This window comes from Electrophorus electricus, chromosome 16 (genome assembly GCF_041902795.1).
Source record: "Electrophorus electricus isolate QZ-2024a chromosome 16, ASM4190279v1, whole genome shotgun sequence".
Classification (NCBI taxonomy): Eukaryota; Metazoa; Chordata; class Actinopteri; order Gymnotiformes; family Gymnotidae; genus Electrophorus; species Electrophorus electricus.
This window is the reverse complement of record NC_137512.1, coordinates 12,811,954-12,825,789: the sequence shown is the minus strand read 5'-3', so window position 1 is coordinate 12,825,789 and position 13,836 is coordinate 12,811,954. Positions and strand designations below refer to the sequence as shown.

The following is a 13,836-nucleotide window of genomic DNA, read 5'->3' as shown; positions in this document are numbered from 1 at the left end:
TGTAAATGACTGCTCCTGACTGCTGTGGTTTCTTTAAAGATAAGAAGCTTGTATGTTGTAGTCCTTGATCCTTTTGGTAGATTGCATTATCGAAGCTCTGGCTAACCCAGAGAAAGAGAAGATGAAGCACGATGACACCACTATATCATCTTGGCTTCAAAGTAAGTTTTTGAAAGTCCTCCCTCCATGTTATTCATCTAAAAGCGTCCAGGACAGTCTCTCTAAACTTGATTAAACTGATTTAACTGATATCACATTGAGGCACAGCCAGATGTCATTTTGAATTTGACCTTGTTTGTCATAACATTTTTGTACATCCTATATTATTTAATTTGCACAAAAATGTGTTCTTGTTAATCCTTATCCATAAATTTAATCCTCATTCATTTTGTGTGATTTCCCACCGGCCCCGTTCTTCTGCCCTTGCTAAACTTCTCTCTCCGTAGGTCTTGCCAGCCTTTGTGGAGCTGTTTTCCGGAAGTATCCCATCGAGTTGGCTGGCCTGCTGCAGTATGTGACCAACCAGCTGAAAGCAGGAAAGAGGTGCGTCTGTGCGTGTGCACGCGTGAGTGTGCGTGCGAGCGTGTGAATGCGCTTGCCTCTCTCTCCCAGGTCCCTCTGCTATTGTGTGTGCCGTGGGGGCAGGCAGCTGCCTCCTCCGCCCTGTCTCCCCTCTCAAAGGGACGATTGTGACCCGTAGGGCCTGGCTGTGCCTGTTAATGCTGAGTCCCGGCTTCTTTTTGAAAGGCTCCTCTGAAAGAGCTTGCCGTCTCCCCGATAACATGGCTGCACAAGTACAGTAGAGCAGGGGCTGGGGCAGGGTTTGTGCATGCATCTGTGCATTTCTTGCTGTCACTTGCACTGACATTTAACATGGTGCCTTAAAAGCCTTGTGTCCTCATTGCTTGCATGTGAATGTATTGCAGTTACCTTCCTGCTAATCTGATTGACCCGAGACAGGAAGGAGCAGACTGGCGATGCCCCTGTCCATGGTCACGTCACCTATAGATATTAACCACAGTGGCCTGGCGGAGTGCTTTGATGGGGCTGCTGCCACGGTACTCTCCATAAATGCTGAGGGGCCGTGTTTGTTTCTTCACTGCAGCTTTGACCTGTTGATCCTGAAGGAGGTGGTGCAGAAGATGGCAGGGATTGAGATCACAGACGAGATGACCGTGGAGCAGTTGGAGGCCATGACTGGAGGAGAGCAGCTCAAAGCAGAGGTAGAGCGGCACAGAGCAGCAGCCTCTGGAGATCACAAGACATGCACATTGTCCTGGAGAATGCTGAAGTAACCCACTGTTGAAAATACATTACTCACTTTGAGTAATTTAATGGAATACATTACAAATTCCATTTAAGGATATTTATTCTCTAATCTGTACTGTAAATTAAAGAAGTAACCTTGTCAGCACTTCTGGTTGGTCAAACACATTAAGATGTGATTATATTGTGCAAAATTCCCAACACTGCCAACCAGCTGAAGTGGTTTGTGGTCTTTCCATTAATTGTAAATTACCAGTGACACTTTGACATTAGGAGTTTTAATGTTTGTCTGTTTCTGGTTTGTTCCTCGTGTTAGTTTTACTAATTGCAGGATTCAGAGATGGCACCAGTGCTTGCTACTTGCTATTTTTTTTGAGGCCTCAGCCCTCTTTAAAGGGTACTGAAGACATCAAATTCTTGTTTTGTTTTTTTTGTTTGTTTGTTTTTTTTAAACTTCTACCAAAACAGGAACCCTACTCGTTTAAGCATGCAATGGGTCTACCCCTGTCCTAAATTATTTTAGCTTAGTAGGGGAGGCTACACTTTTCTTATTCTCTGAAGTGCAGAAACCTGTGGCATTTAAGAGCTCACTTGCAAAAATTCTTAGATCCCTGAGTGAGGCAAAGTATGAGGGTTTTTAGTAAACACCAATACAAAAACAAATTCCTCTTATATTTTGACTTATTAAATCTAATGTCTGAAGTAAAATGGTCCAGAGAGGGGATGATGCTTACCTGAATGACGCAATCTTGAAAGGCACTAAAACACAGATGCAGATAGATGGGTGATGTAACATTGCCCAGATACAATACCAACTTGTATAAACTCTTGCAATGATGTGATCTTTTTCATAGGGAGGCTACTTTGGGCAGATCAGGAACACAAAGAAGTCATCCCAGCGTTTGAAGGATGCCCTGCTGGATCACGAGCTGGCCCTGCCGCTCTGCCTGCTCATGGCTCAGCAGAGGAATGGTGTGGTCTTCTCTGAGGGAGGAGAGAAGCACCTGAAGCTAGTGGGCAAGCTCTACGATCAGGTAAGCCTGTGTGACCTAACTCAAGCTTTACACTCAGGTAAGCCTGTGTGGCCTAGCTCAGGCTTTACCCTCAGGTAAGCCTAGCTCAAGCTTATTATACATTCAGAGCACTTGCTAAGGGAGTTTATAAGAGCTTTTGGGATGTACATGTGCACGGACAAACAAGAGCGCACACACACAGTCTCCCACACACACAAGCACACACACACCGAAACGCATGGTTTGCCTTTCATGTTGCCCAGCTGCATAGCTCAATTACTCACTGGGTATGCCAACTCGGTGTTCATTTCCTCCACGTTTTCAAGGCATGCAACGATTCATAGCAGATGGTGCTAAAAACTCCACATCATCAGTTCCATTTTGTGTGGGCCTGGGGAATGATGCCGTCGCTTGAGTGTATCTGGAGGTTTTTTTTTCACACCCGTCTATGAATGTCTCAAATTAGAGCTTTTAGTGAATTCACCCTCGCGATGCGGGACTGTGGGAATAATTGCCCGTGGTGTGAATGTGCAACATAGCTTTTTCCTGACCTCGGTGGGGAAGTGGTTTAATTATTAATTTGGCTTGTTTTTCTCCTCCTGCGAAGGAAGTTGCGCACACCTCATTACAATCAGCCGAAATGTGGCAGGCCAGCCATGTCTCCACATGATGCTCCGCCAAGATTGATCGACTCATCTCAGCCATTGAATATGCATTGAATGTGATTGCATGATTTATGCATAAAGTCCCCTTTGGCACCTTGAAAAGTCTGCTTGTGCTCTTATCCAAAAAAAAGCACCGAATTAGTAGTTTGTATAGCAGGGCCTTGCATTGCTTAGGGGCTGCAAAGCAGGGTGATGCCCATTAATGTATAAAGTGATTCCTCTCAATGAAAATATGGAGCTGTGAGTTTTAGGGGTTTATTTTCAAATGAGGAGCTACATACATATTAATTTGCATCATTGGTGTGATTAGACACATCGGAGTGTAATTATGTAGGGGATAATGTTTAAGATGCTATAATGCTTTGTGTGTATTCCTTAATTTGGCTGGATGATAAATATTTATATATCCAGTATGTGAATCAGTAAAGCATTTAAGGTATGGTTGTGGTTTTTTTGTGTTTTTGTTTTTTTGTTTTTTTGATTGATCATTTTTCATCCTTCAGCTTTACATTGAGTCATAAAGTTAAGTGAGACAAATGGCTTTTCTTGAAAAGCTGCTGACAATCGTCAGTCCACTCTGTTTATCTGAGCTTCAGCCGAAATGTCATATTGGCCTTTGTGCCCACTGAAACGGGCGTAACTTTGGTCATATTGTAGAATGGCCCAAATCATGACCTTTTGCCATGAAGTATTTTCATCAAACCATCTCATTTTTTTTGTGATTAAGATTTTATTGCATTTCACAACAGGTTTGGGGAAAGTAGAGGGTGGCGAAGGTAGGATGGTGACATACAATGGTCATGGTGACATACAATGTTATCTGACCAACCAGATAATAAACATTATGTAATACAGTTGGAAACTTCAGTTCTTGTCTTAAATGTTGATTTGTTTTGCATTGTTAAGCTTAGCAGTAAAATTTTCTATATCTATATTTTGAAACCTAGATACCCAGATTTTAATATGGCAGTCCAAAGTTGTAAGGCAGGTTTTTTTTGTAGCAGTAAAACCTGCCATTAGTGTCCTTTGCTGAGTCAGAGACAACTGAAGAGTTGAGTAGTCATTTAATACACAAATGTAGCATCAGTGGAATACCAGGATCAAGTAATTTAGATTATAGATCTACTCTAGAAAGAACATTCCCAGAATGTGGGGTGTGGGGGTGGGAGGGGATGCTGTCCTCCCAGTAAAAAAAGAGAGAGACAAAATCACCTTGTAAAATTGCCATCCTACATTTGCACCCCCTTTTGACCAGTTTTGTTATACATCACATAAGGTGTCCATTATCAATAATGGATGTATAACAAAAGATTTTGTATTCTGTCTGTAAATGAGTTCTCCAATCCAAATATTAACCTTTATTTAAATGCAAACAGTAGGGGGTGATCTAACAACTTTCTTAGACAGTGCAGTACTTTGTTCAGCACATTCAGCTGCTGTAGTTCAGATTCAGACAGGAACAATATATTATTATTTAATCCTCACCACCTAAGATGAGGTAAAAAAGCCCCCTTGCTTTTTTACAAATGAATCACTGCTTAGTATATATGCATGTGTATGGTGGCTCATGTGGTCAGTTTGGTACCTTGGTAATTTGGTTTTTGTTAATTTTGTCATTTACCAGTCAATATGCTTTGGTCATAAGGATGTGACGCGCAATGACCTCACATGATCACGCAAGCACAAAACCTTGAAGTCGGTGTTTGAACTAACACTAGCCCAGTGAGTGCAAAAAGCTCTCAGCCACTTTGGGGGAGTTAAAGGTCAACTGTTGGCCTCGGTGCTCAATTGTGAAGAATCGCTGGGTAAATGAGGAAGAGGTGATGACGGGTGAATTTTCTCCTCTTTGCAGCTGTGGCTTTAGTCTGGTATAAAATGCAGCGTGGCATTGCCATGCTTGATAGGACAAGCATTGTGAGCCTCCCACAGAATAGCTTGGCAATCTGCATTTCTCAGCAGACGAAAAAATGTTCTTCTGAAGCTTCTGGGCATTGGCTGTGGTCTTGCTATCATGTATGCAATGACAGCAGTTGATTTCAATAGTATGACTAGCCAAAGATGGGAAATTCACTTTGGCAAATGAGGCTTTAAAAATATGAAGTCTTCCGCTGATTGAGGTAGGTTCATTATGCTGACATTGTTCTTCTAGCACACGTCCTGAAAACTCAATCTCCAGCTTTATCTACATCTTGGCCAGCTTGCTAGACATGTCAATGATCTCATGCTTTTTGGAGTGAACTGCCGTTTGTAGAGACGCAACTGTGGAAGGTGTCTTTTTAACTGTCTTCCATGGTGTTTTGATCTCTGTGGAACCTACCACAGTCTGGGTCATAATCAGAGGAATTTAAAAGAACGTTTCCAACTTTGTCCCAAAGGACAGTAACTGAAGGCCCTGAGTAATTCCCTTCAATATGGCAGCATCAGGGATGTGTCTCTAGGCTTTTACTTGACTGGTGGTCACTGTTTCAGCTTTCTCTTTTGCCCCTACTTGCTATGTATGGATGCCATGTCTAATTCAAATACAAAGGACTGAGTTATGTTCAGATTCTCGTAAATTTGGGGAGTGTGCTTGCAGAGATAGAAAATCTACATCTGTATTGCCTCAGAGCCGTCATGTGACTCCTCATCAAACGTCATCTTGTGTCAGGATGCTGCTGCCTACTGTGACCAATATATGACATTCATAGAAGGCTATGAATGTCATATATTGGTCACAGTAGGCAGCAGAGGGCAGGTTGTTCTGTGTTGCAGTCCTGCCAAATGTATAACTCCAACATGATCTTTTTGTAAGGATGATTTTACATCTGCAGGGCCAGCCTGCTCGCTCTTGACCAAGTAGTTTGCTCCATCATCCATACTGAAGCCACCAGAAACGATAATGGCAAACACCCAGGCTTCCCTCTGATCTTTTCATTGGCACAGCTCCACAGTCCTGAAGTGAGCGACAGAGCCATTACAATCTCCTGGGTGGGAGGGTGGAGGACGCTTGAGCTCTGTCTTTGAGTGCTGGCCAGTTCCTGAGGGGAGCCATGTCACTCGGCAGCGATTAGAGCTGTGAAAAGGTGGGCCAAAGCAATCTTGGGCTGCATTTTGATGTGCGTTTTCATGGTTGCTGCTATCTGAACGCAGCCAACCTTCCTGCATACTTAAGTATCAGAAGTAAGCGGAGCTCTGGCGAGATGCTTGCTGAAATAAGTCTTCTGCATGGGATTTGGTGGAGATTGTGGTACCTAGATAGACACATTCAAGATGGTCTTGTACTTGGCTTCCCCTACCGTGGACTTACATTTTATTGCTGGTTTGCTGTTTGAAATAGCACCACAGAGACATTCGGAAATGGCATCCACATTAGCCATTTACACAGAGAATAAAAGACAAACTGAATGGGAAGCCAATTAACTGAAGTTTATCATCATTCGTTCATCTTTGGTGTTTAGAAATTTGAAGGCCTTATTTATTTGAAGATTTGATGTGGTCCTATTTTAAGACTTGTTCACAGCTCAGTATGCAATTTCCATTTTCTTCTACATAATAACCATTAAGACAGATTAAATCCATCAATGCATTGGTCAAATTTAATTTGGTTCAGTTAGGTCAGGTTTAACCAAAAATAAACCAGTAGTCCATTGTATTGTTTCAAACGCATTTTGAGTGACAGTGCTTGGCTTCCTATTAAACAAAGAAAAACACAGGGTAGAGGATTTTAATGAGTTACACCTTGTTCCACTCATAATGTAAGAGTTAGAGGCAAGTCCCTATCTCAAATTCCCTGTGCTGCCATGCATCGTCTGTGGCCCTGCTTTGGCCTTGACCTGGTCAGCAGTGGTGACAGTGGTAAGGAATAGTAAACACTTCAGTAATGGTAGACCCAGGGCTCATCCATTGCATGACTGCATTCTGCTCTGTACTCAGCAGCGAGGCTTGAGGATCATTTCCCCAGGTTGCCCTCTCCTGCTAAATTGCTTTACTGCACATTACATCGATTTCCTAGGGGGGTGGGGGGCTCCCAGTGATGAATGGCTTTAATAAAGCAAGGTGCAGTCCCCCCCCCCCCCCCCCCCCCAAATAAATGAGCAACCCGAGGATTTATTAAGAGCATCTGCATTTAAGTGGGGAAACAAGCAGCAAACAGAAGGGACAGCCTCGATTGCTGATGAATGGTCCAACTTTGTGTCCCTCCACACAGTGTCATGACACCTTGGTGCAGTTCGGTGGCTTCTTGGCATCCAACCTCAGCACGGAGGACTACATCAAGCGGGTGCCTTCTGTGGACGTACTCTGTAATCAGTTCCACACGCCGCACGACGCTGCCTTCTTCCTGTCCCGCCCTATGTATGCACACCAGATTCTGGTGAGTCTCTGTCCATGGGCGTTTTAATAGTCTAACTTGGACACTGTCATTCTGAACTTTAATTACACGTTCCCTGAAACATGAAAATGTCACGTTTATCCATGTTTTTGCACCCTTAGCTTTCTCCTTATATTTTTGAGTTAACAAGAAACATGAGTGGTGTGAGGCTACAATGTAAATTTAAGAGTGTAAGGAAACAACTACCATAAGCTCGCAAACAACTCCCACCCTTTCCACCACAGCCCCTTCTCCTTCCCTCTCCCTAACAAGATTTCCCTCCCTCTGCGCGGCATGCGGCTTTCCCTTTATCCACTTTGCAGCATATTGTCACAACATACTTCCTTATCATTCTCAATGCATGTTATTCCCCCATAAATGTGCTGCAGATTTAAACACCCTCTCCCTCCCCAGTCTTTGGCTGTGCAGTACGGAGTTGTTTAGCTCCACGAAATATTGCAGCTCGTGCTATGTTGAGCTCATACTGTGGCTGTCGGTGACCTCCCGTTATGCTCCCCTGACACAGCCAACTGTAGTCATAACCTGAGGCTCATTCTCTCCTGACTCATGCTAATGTGCTAATACATGCATCCCTGCCCCACCTCTCTCCCCCTCCTCCCAGTCCAAGTACGACGAGCTGAAAAAGGCTGAGAAAGGCAACCGACAGCAGCAGAAGGTCCACAAGTACATTGCTGCATGCGAGCAGGTGATGGCGCCTGTGCACGAGGCCGTTGTCTCCCTGCACCTGCCCAAGGTTTGGGATGATTTGCGGCCGCAGTTTTACGCCACATTCTGGTCGCTGACCATGTACGACCTGGCTGTGCCGCACTCTGCCTACGACCGAGAGGTCAACAAGCTCAAGATGCAGATCAAGGCCATCGACGAGAACACAGAGATGGTGAGGAAGGCATTGCCTGTTTTAAGTGTCCTAGATGTGCAGATTCATAGCATAAAAAAAATACAAACAACCCTAGTATGACATGATCCACCCAAATCCTAATAAAATATCTGTAGATGGTGCAGTGGTTTACACAGGTGTTAGCTTGGTGTAAACCTTCATAGGGAAAACACATGGATTAGAGTTATAATGCATTGTGCTGAGCTTGAAATTCCTAAAAAGCAAATTGGCTGTTTTGGGAATGAACTGCTTTTAATGAGCTGAGAATGTTGATTTTGCTCCTGTGCAGCCACTGAACAAAAAGAAGAAGGAGAAGGAGCGGTGCACAGCTCTGCAGGACAAACTGCTGGAGGAAGAGAAGAAGCAGCTGGAGCATGTGCAGAGGGTGCTGCACCGTCTCAAGCTAGAGAAGGACAACTGGTTGCTTGCCAGTGAGTACTGGCCTCTATCTTTTGTGTGTCTAGATATTGTCGAATGTTCTTCCCCATGTCCCCTTCCCTCCCCCCCCTCATTCCCTCTCGTTGTTATCTCAGAATCAACCAAGAACGAGACCATCACCAAATTTCTGCAGCTCTGCCTCTTCCCACGCTGCGTCTTCTCAGCCATCGATGCTGTCTACTGCGCCCGCTTTGTCGAGCTTGTGCACCAGCAGAAGACACCCAACTTCTGCACCCTGCTCTGCTACGACCGGGTGAGTGGCCCCCTTCCCCACTTACCCTTTCTCAATCTGTTGGAGCAAGGAACTGCTACAAGTAATTAAGAGCTGTTTGAGCAGCATTGGTAAGAGCTCTAGCTGTAGCCAGCAGGCTTACACAGGCGGCTTTGCCTTTCTCCACTTGTTTGTGATCTCCTGCTGGGTCTGATTGTGCGAAGTGTTTGATTATGTGTATTAAAGCAGTGCCGTGTAAAAGGCTGTTTATCGTGATGCTGGCAATGATCTCTCTCACAGGGTGTTCACAGTGATCTTTCGTCTGTCATTTTGTCTGTCTTCTGTCTGTGTGTCTGCCTGTCTCTCCCCTCTCTCTCTCTCTCTCTCTCTCTCTCTCTCTCTCTCTCTCAGGTGTTCTCAGACATAATCTACACAGTGGCAAGCTGTACAGAGAACGAGTCTCGTCGCTATGGCCGATTCCTGTGCTGCATGCTGGAGACAGTGACACGATGGCACAGCGATAAAGCCATCTATGAGAAGGTACATCACTCAGATCTCGTGGAGTGTTTCATAATGTCATGAGTCAATTGTTCAGACATTAACCTGGCAGTTACTTGAACCTATAATATGATTTTAAGATTTATATTCTACCCCAAACCCATGATGATTTATAAACAAAGTTTATTTAAAATTTGACATGCATGCATGAGATAAAAATTGGCATATGCTTCTTTTTGATTGTGCTGATACAGAGCTGATCTAATTTTGATATGAACAACACAGACCCACAGAACAATTTTCAGGTTACTTTATTGGTTTTTGTGCTGTCTGAGATTAAAGGCAGCTTAACGAATAAGCTCAGTTTAAAGAACAGCTCAAGTGTCCATGTACTTCAAAAATCATTTACCTTTAATGATATGTAATATTATGAAACTGCAATTATCTGTTCTTCTTTCCACCCTTCGTGCGTTAAAATGCATCATGCAATTTTGCAATACGATAATATTGCATTGGAGTGTATACAGTTGACCCAGCACAATCCAATAAAATGGTTTTTAGCATTTTATTTTTGATGGTGTCTAGGAGAATAATTATATCCCATCAAATGCCCTCACCACAGAATTAAGTAAAAACAGCAAGTTTCTCTTTATCTAACTTGTTATAGTTAAAATGACTTGTCTCTGTTGTTGTACTTACCTTTTTAGGAGTGTGGCAATTACCCTGGGTTCCTTACTATTTTCCGAGCCAGTGGCTTCGATGGAGGAAACAAGGCTGATCAGCTAGACTACGAGAACTTCAGACACGTTGTTCACAAATGGCATTATAAGCTTACTAAAGTTAGTGTGTTTTCTTTATTTTCCAGGAACATGGATGGAAGAGCTGTTCTTTTGCTCTTTGTGCTTGAATGTTAATGGAAGTATTCAATGGAGCTGCTTTGTTGCATGTCTTAGTTTCTGATTAACCCAGGGTACCATATGCAAATGTATGCAGACATGTTGATCAGTAATCAACTTTAATGAGTCAAGCCATTATGGATTTGGTGATCTTTGTTTACTCTTTCATGCAAGCATGGAACTTGTACAGTTAAGAGAGAATGTATAATGTATTAAGTATTAATATTAATTAGAATCAGGATTTCACACCAAAGAATTTCTTCGAAATGTGCCACTTTTCTGGAAATGTGATGTTCGATATTTGTGCTCTGCTCCAGCTCCTAACACAGCTAAACCAAGGTGTTAAGAGCTCTAAAAACTTGTTATTGTTGTGCGGGGTGCTGTTTGATCCAGCAGAAATGTGGACTGTTTAGGTATGCGTGAGGAGTAGGTTGAGACATGGTGACATAGACAGCACAAGCTCTAAGCTCCCTTTTCATAGGCCATGTTCTTCTCTTCTGTGTTTGTTGCTGTCCCGGTCATGCAGGCCTCCGTGCATTGCCTGGAGACCGGCGAGTACACGCACATTCGCAACATCCTGATCGTGCTGACCAAGATCCTGCCCTACTACCCCAAGGTGTTGAACCTGGGCCAGGCGCTGGAGTGCCGTGTGCACAAGATCTGCCAGGAAGAGAAGGAGAAGAGGCCCGACCTCTATGCGTTAGCCATGGGGTAACTGAGCGGAGAGCCATGCGCTGCTACGCCCTGCCCTCTGATGGGGCCTTTAACGTTTTGGGGTGTTGGTTTGTGGGCTGGGGGTCCAACGCTCACCTTTCAGGGCTCTGGCTGGTGGCAAGCAGGGTGAGAATCCCAACTGGGGTTGGCACGATTTGCACGGTTAAGCCTGTGAACCATGTTTATCGCCGTTAGTGCTCACATTGGAATGGAATGCTAAAGAGTGGAGCATGAGAGTTGTGATTGTGAAGGGGGTCCGCCCACCAACTGTCTGGGAGTCCCTGCCCGCCCACCCGCTGTCGAGGAGTCTCTGCATGCCTGGCCCTGCCATGCAAGCAGAGATTTATCCTTGTGCACTTCTTCAGCGGCACTGGCATATGCTCTTGTGTGCTGCTGATGAAATCTACCCTGCTTGAGCCATTAATCAGAGCTAGTCAAGTCAACCCAGAGTGGCTGATAATCTCCGCTAAGAAGCATGTCACACTGAGGTGCCTGTACGGGTGTGGGGAGGCATAACTATCACCATCTGCACCCCCTCAGAAAAACCAGGAACTACAGCAGCCTGAGCAAGTGATGACAGTGGCAGGAGGGAAAGCCTCTGTATAGGAGCTTAATGAGCGCCATTAATTCAGTGGTTGGACTCATCGATCTTATCTATTATCAATCATAATGAGCTTTCCTAGTCTTGCTAGAGCTTGGCGCAGACGGCAGCCAGTTGTGGCCCCAGTGATTCCACAGGCCGTCCACCTCTCTTATTCCCACTAATGACAGGCTTCGTTTTCGAACTACTCGCGGGTGTTAATATTTAGTAATTGTAAGAGAAGTTGAAATTGCCATTTGCTGAATGCTGTTTGTTCATGGCAGTGAAGGTTAATGAGGACGTGACTTTTAAGTTTGGTTAACCTTACTCCCTCCCCCCAGCCGTGCAATATATTCTGCTACAGGTCCAAATAAATTTTTCAGGCTGACGTAAGATAATTATATTCAGGAATGTTATGAAACTTGTCCGTGCCACCTGTGGGATTTTTCACCATAAGCCAGCCAGCCAGATGGATGGGTGACTTGATCTTTGCCCTTTTGTAGTTGTGTATGGAATCAACAAGAAATTCGTTTTGAGTTGGGGGAACTCAAACCAGTTGTAATGTCCAGCCAAATACCTAAATGTTTTCAGATATTTTGGTGTTAACAAGCTTTCATAGTCCTTATTCTGTTGAGACCCCCGCCCCTAGCGGTTTACATGTTGACTCTGTTGGTGCACCTAGCATTGTAGTAGTTAGCGTTTAGCTTTGCTGTGCCGTGTGTGCTGTGTTCTTAACCACATGTGTGGCTTGCAGCTACTCTGGCCAGTTGAAAAGCAGGAAAGTGCATATGGTTCCCGAGAACGAGTTCCACCACAAGGAGCCGGTGAGCAGTACCAACCCCGGTGGCCTGCAGAACGGCCCTGGCAACTCCGGCAAGCCAGCCACCTCTGCCCCCGCTGCATCCACCGTCAAGAGCGAGGACGGCGCCGCCGAGGACACGGGTGAGCACAGTGCCCCCATGTGGAGAGGGTCCGAGGGACGCTGCGGTCCATACTCTGGGCTGCGCAGGGATGGGGTATTTGCGCTTGGAGCTTGGTGCCTAGCATAAGGAGTGTGATGAGGTCCTTAAGTGTACAGTAAACAATGTGCAGTATGAATCCAGGCTTTGCCATGCAGCAACCTGCGTCCAGGCTCAAGGGTGAGCTTTGTTGTACACATACCAGGGAGGTAATGTGGGTTTTCCCTACTGGAAAAAGCCACTCTTTGCTGTAATGTACAGTCTTAAGCTCTCCCTTAAGAGCTATTTAATTTTAATGTACATTAACAATTACAATAAAACTTACTCTGCTTTTTAACAGTGGCCAAAAGTCACAATTATCAATTAATGTTTTTGTGAGGGAGCGAAAAAAGTGGTGCAGGATCAGATTAATTGTGGGTCAGTAGTCCTCTTCTACTTTTTAAAGTTTCTTTTTAGTTTTTTTTCCCCCTTGGTTGTGGTTGGCTTGCTCTTCATGATTGCTCCTCCTCACGTGAAATCATTACCACATCTCTAAGGATTTGCCCTGTATGCTTAAATAGTTCACATTTCTGAAGCACCATCTCCGTTTCCTTCGGCTTTGATGAGCTTTCAATGGTTTCTGAAGCATGTCCCCAGTTTCGCTGTGTACATAATGCCCACACAAACTGTTTTTTAATAAGCCCATTCCATAAAGGTATCATCATTTCAGAGCTATTGTTGTCACTTGCTCAGCTGGCTGTATGAGTTTGGTCCAACCCACCCACTTGGCGTTATTACCAAACAGTTCTATTGCAGAATCCCAGAATCCATTTTTTTTCTTTTCTGTTTTTAAATACTGTGACCAAGGCTTTAGGAGCCATAGCTCCATTCGGAAGCAACATTCCTGGGCCGTTAATTGACCTGACTTCCATGCAATGTAACATGTCTAACAGTTTTATGTACGTTTGCTATTTACAGACAAATCGAAGGACAAATCACAGGTGGCACAGAAAACTGCCAGCAAAACCCCAACCATGGTGAACAAAGCAAGCAGCAGCAATGGCAGCAGCACGCCTAACAGGTACACCTAAAGCCTTGTCTTCACACACACACACACACACACACCCAAATACACACACACATGCACTGAGCCAGTACAACCCAAGGCGGAGCACTGCAGAATGATGTACTGCTCTCATCTCTTGGATAATATTATTAAAAGTTTAGGCCCTGGGGTGAGGAAGTTTAGCACTAGCTTATTATTTCAAGCTACTCGCAAAATAAATCAGTCTTTTATCAAAGTCTACCTTCCCTATGAACTGTGTAATCAAATTGAACACTGTTCCAGGCAAGAATCCTCTTACTATTCTA

General features: G+C 44.3%; 1 protein-coding gene across 5 annotated transcripts in view; it reads left to right on the top strand.

Annotated features, from left to right (window-relative positions):
• The window catches only part of thoc2 (THO complex 2), a 55,585-nt gene that overhangs the window by 25,781 nt on the left and 15,968 nt on the right, over positions 1–13,836 (top strand). For all 5 annotated transcript variants that reach the window (XR_014117463.1, XM_081698659.1, XM_035532043.2 and 2 more), the window contains 13 exons: positions 81–161; positions 447–543; positions 1,106–1,223; positions 2,121–2,300; positions 7,131–7,295; positions 7,915–8,190; positions 8,480–8,621; positions 8,724–8,881; positions 9,251–9,379; positions 10,045–10,176; positions 10,760–10,944; positions 12,282–12,469; positions 13,444–13,546. Coding sequence is in view for 4 of the 5 variants with exons in the window: in XM_081698659.1 (XP_081554785.1) it covers positions 81–161; positions 447–543; positions 1,106–1,223; positions 2,121–2,300; positions 7,131–7,295; positions 7,915–8,190; positions 8,480–8,621; positions 8,724–8,881; positions 9,251–9,379; positions 10,045–10,176; positions 10,760–10,944; positions 12,282–12,469; positions 13,444–13,546 (1,954 nt within the window). In the remaining variant the exon portion in view is untranslated. The remainder of the gene's footprint in view (positions 1–80; positions 162–446; positions 544–1,105; positions 1,224–2,120; positions 2,301–7,130; positions 7,296–7,914; positions 8,191–8,479; positions 8,622–8,723; positions 8,882–9,250; positions 9,380–10,044; positions 10,177–10,759; positions 10,945–12,281; positions 12,470–13,443; positions 13,547–13,836) is intronic.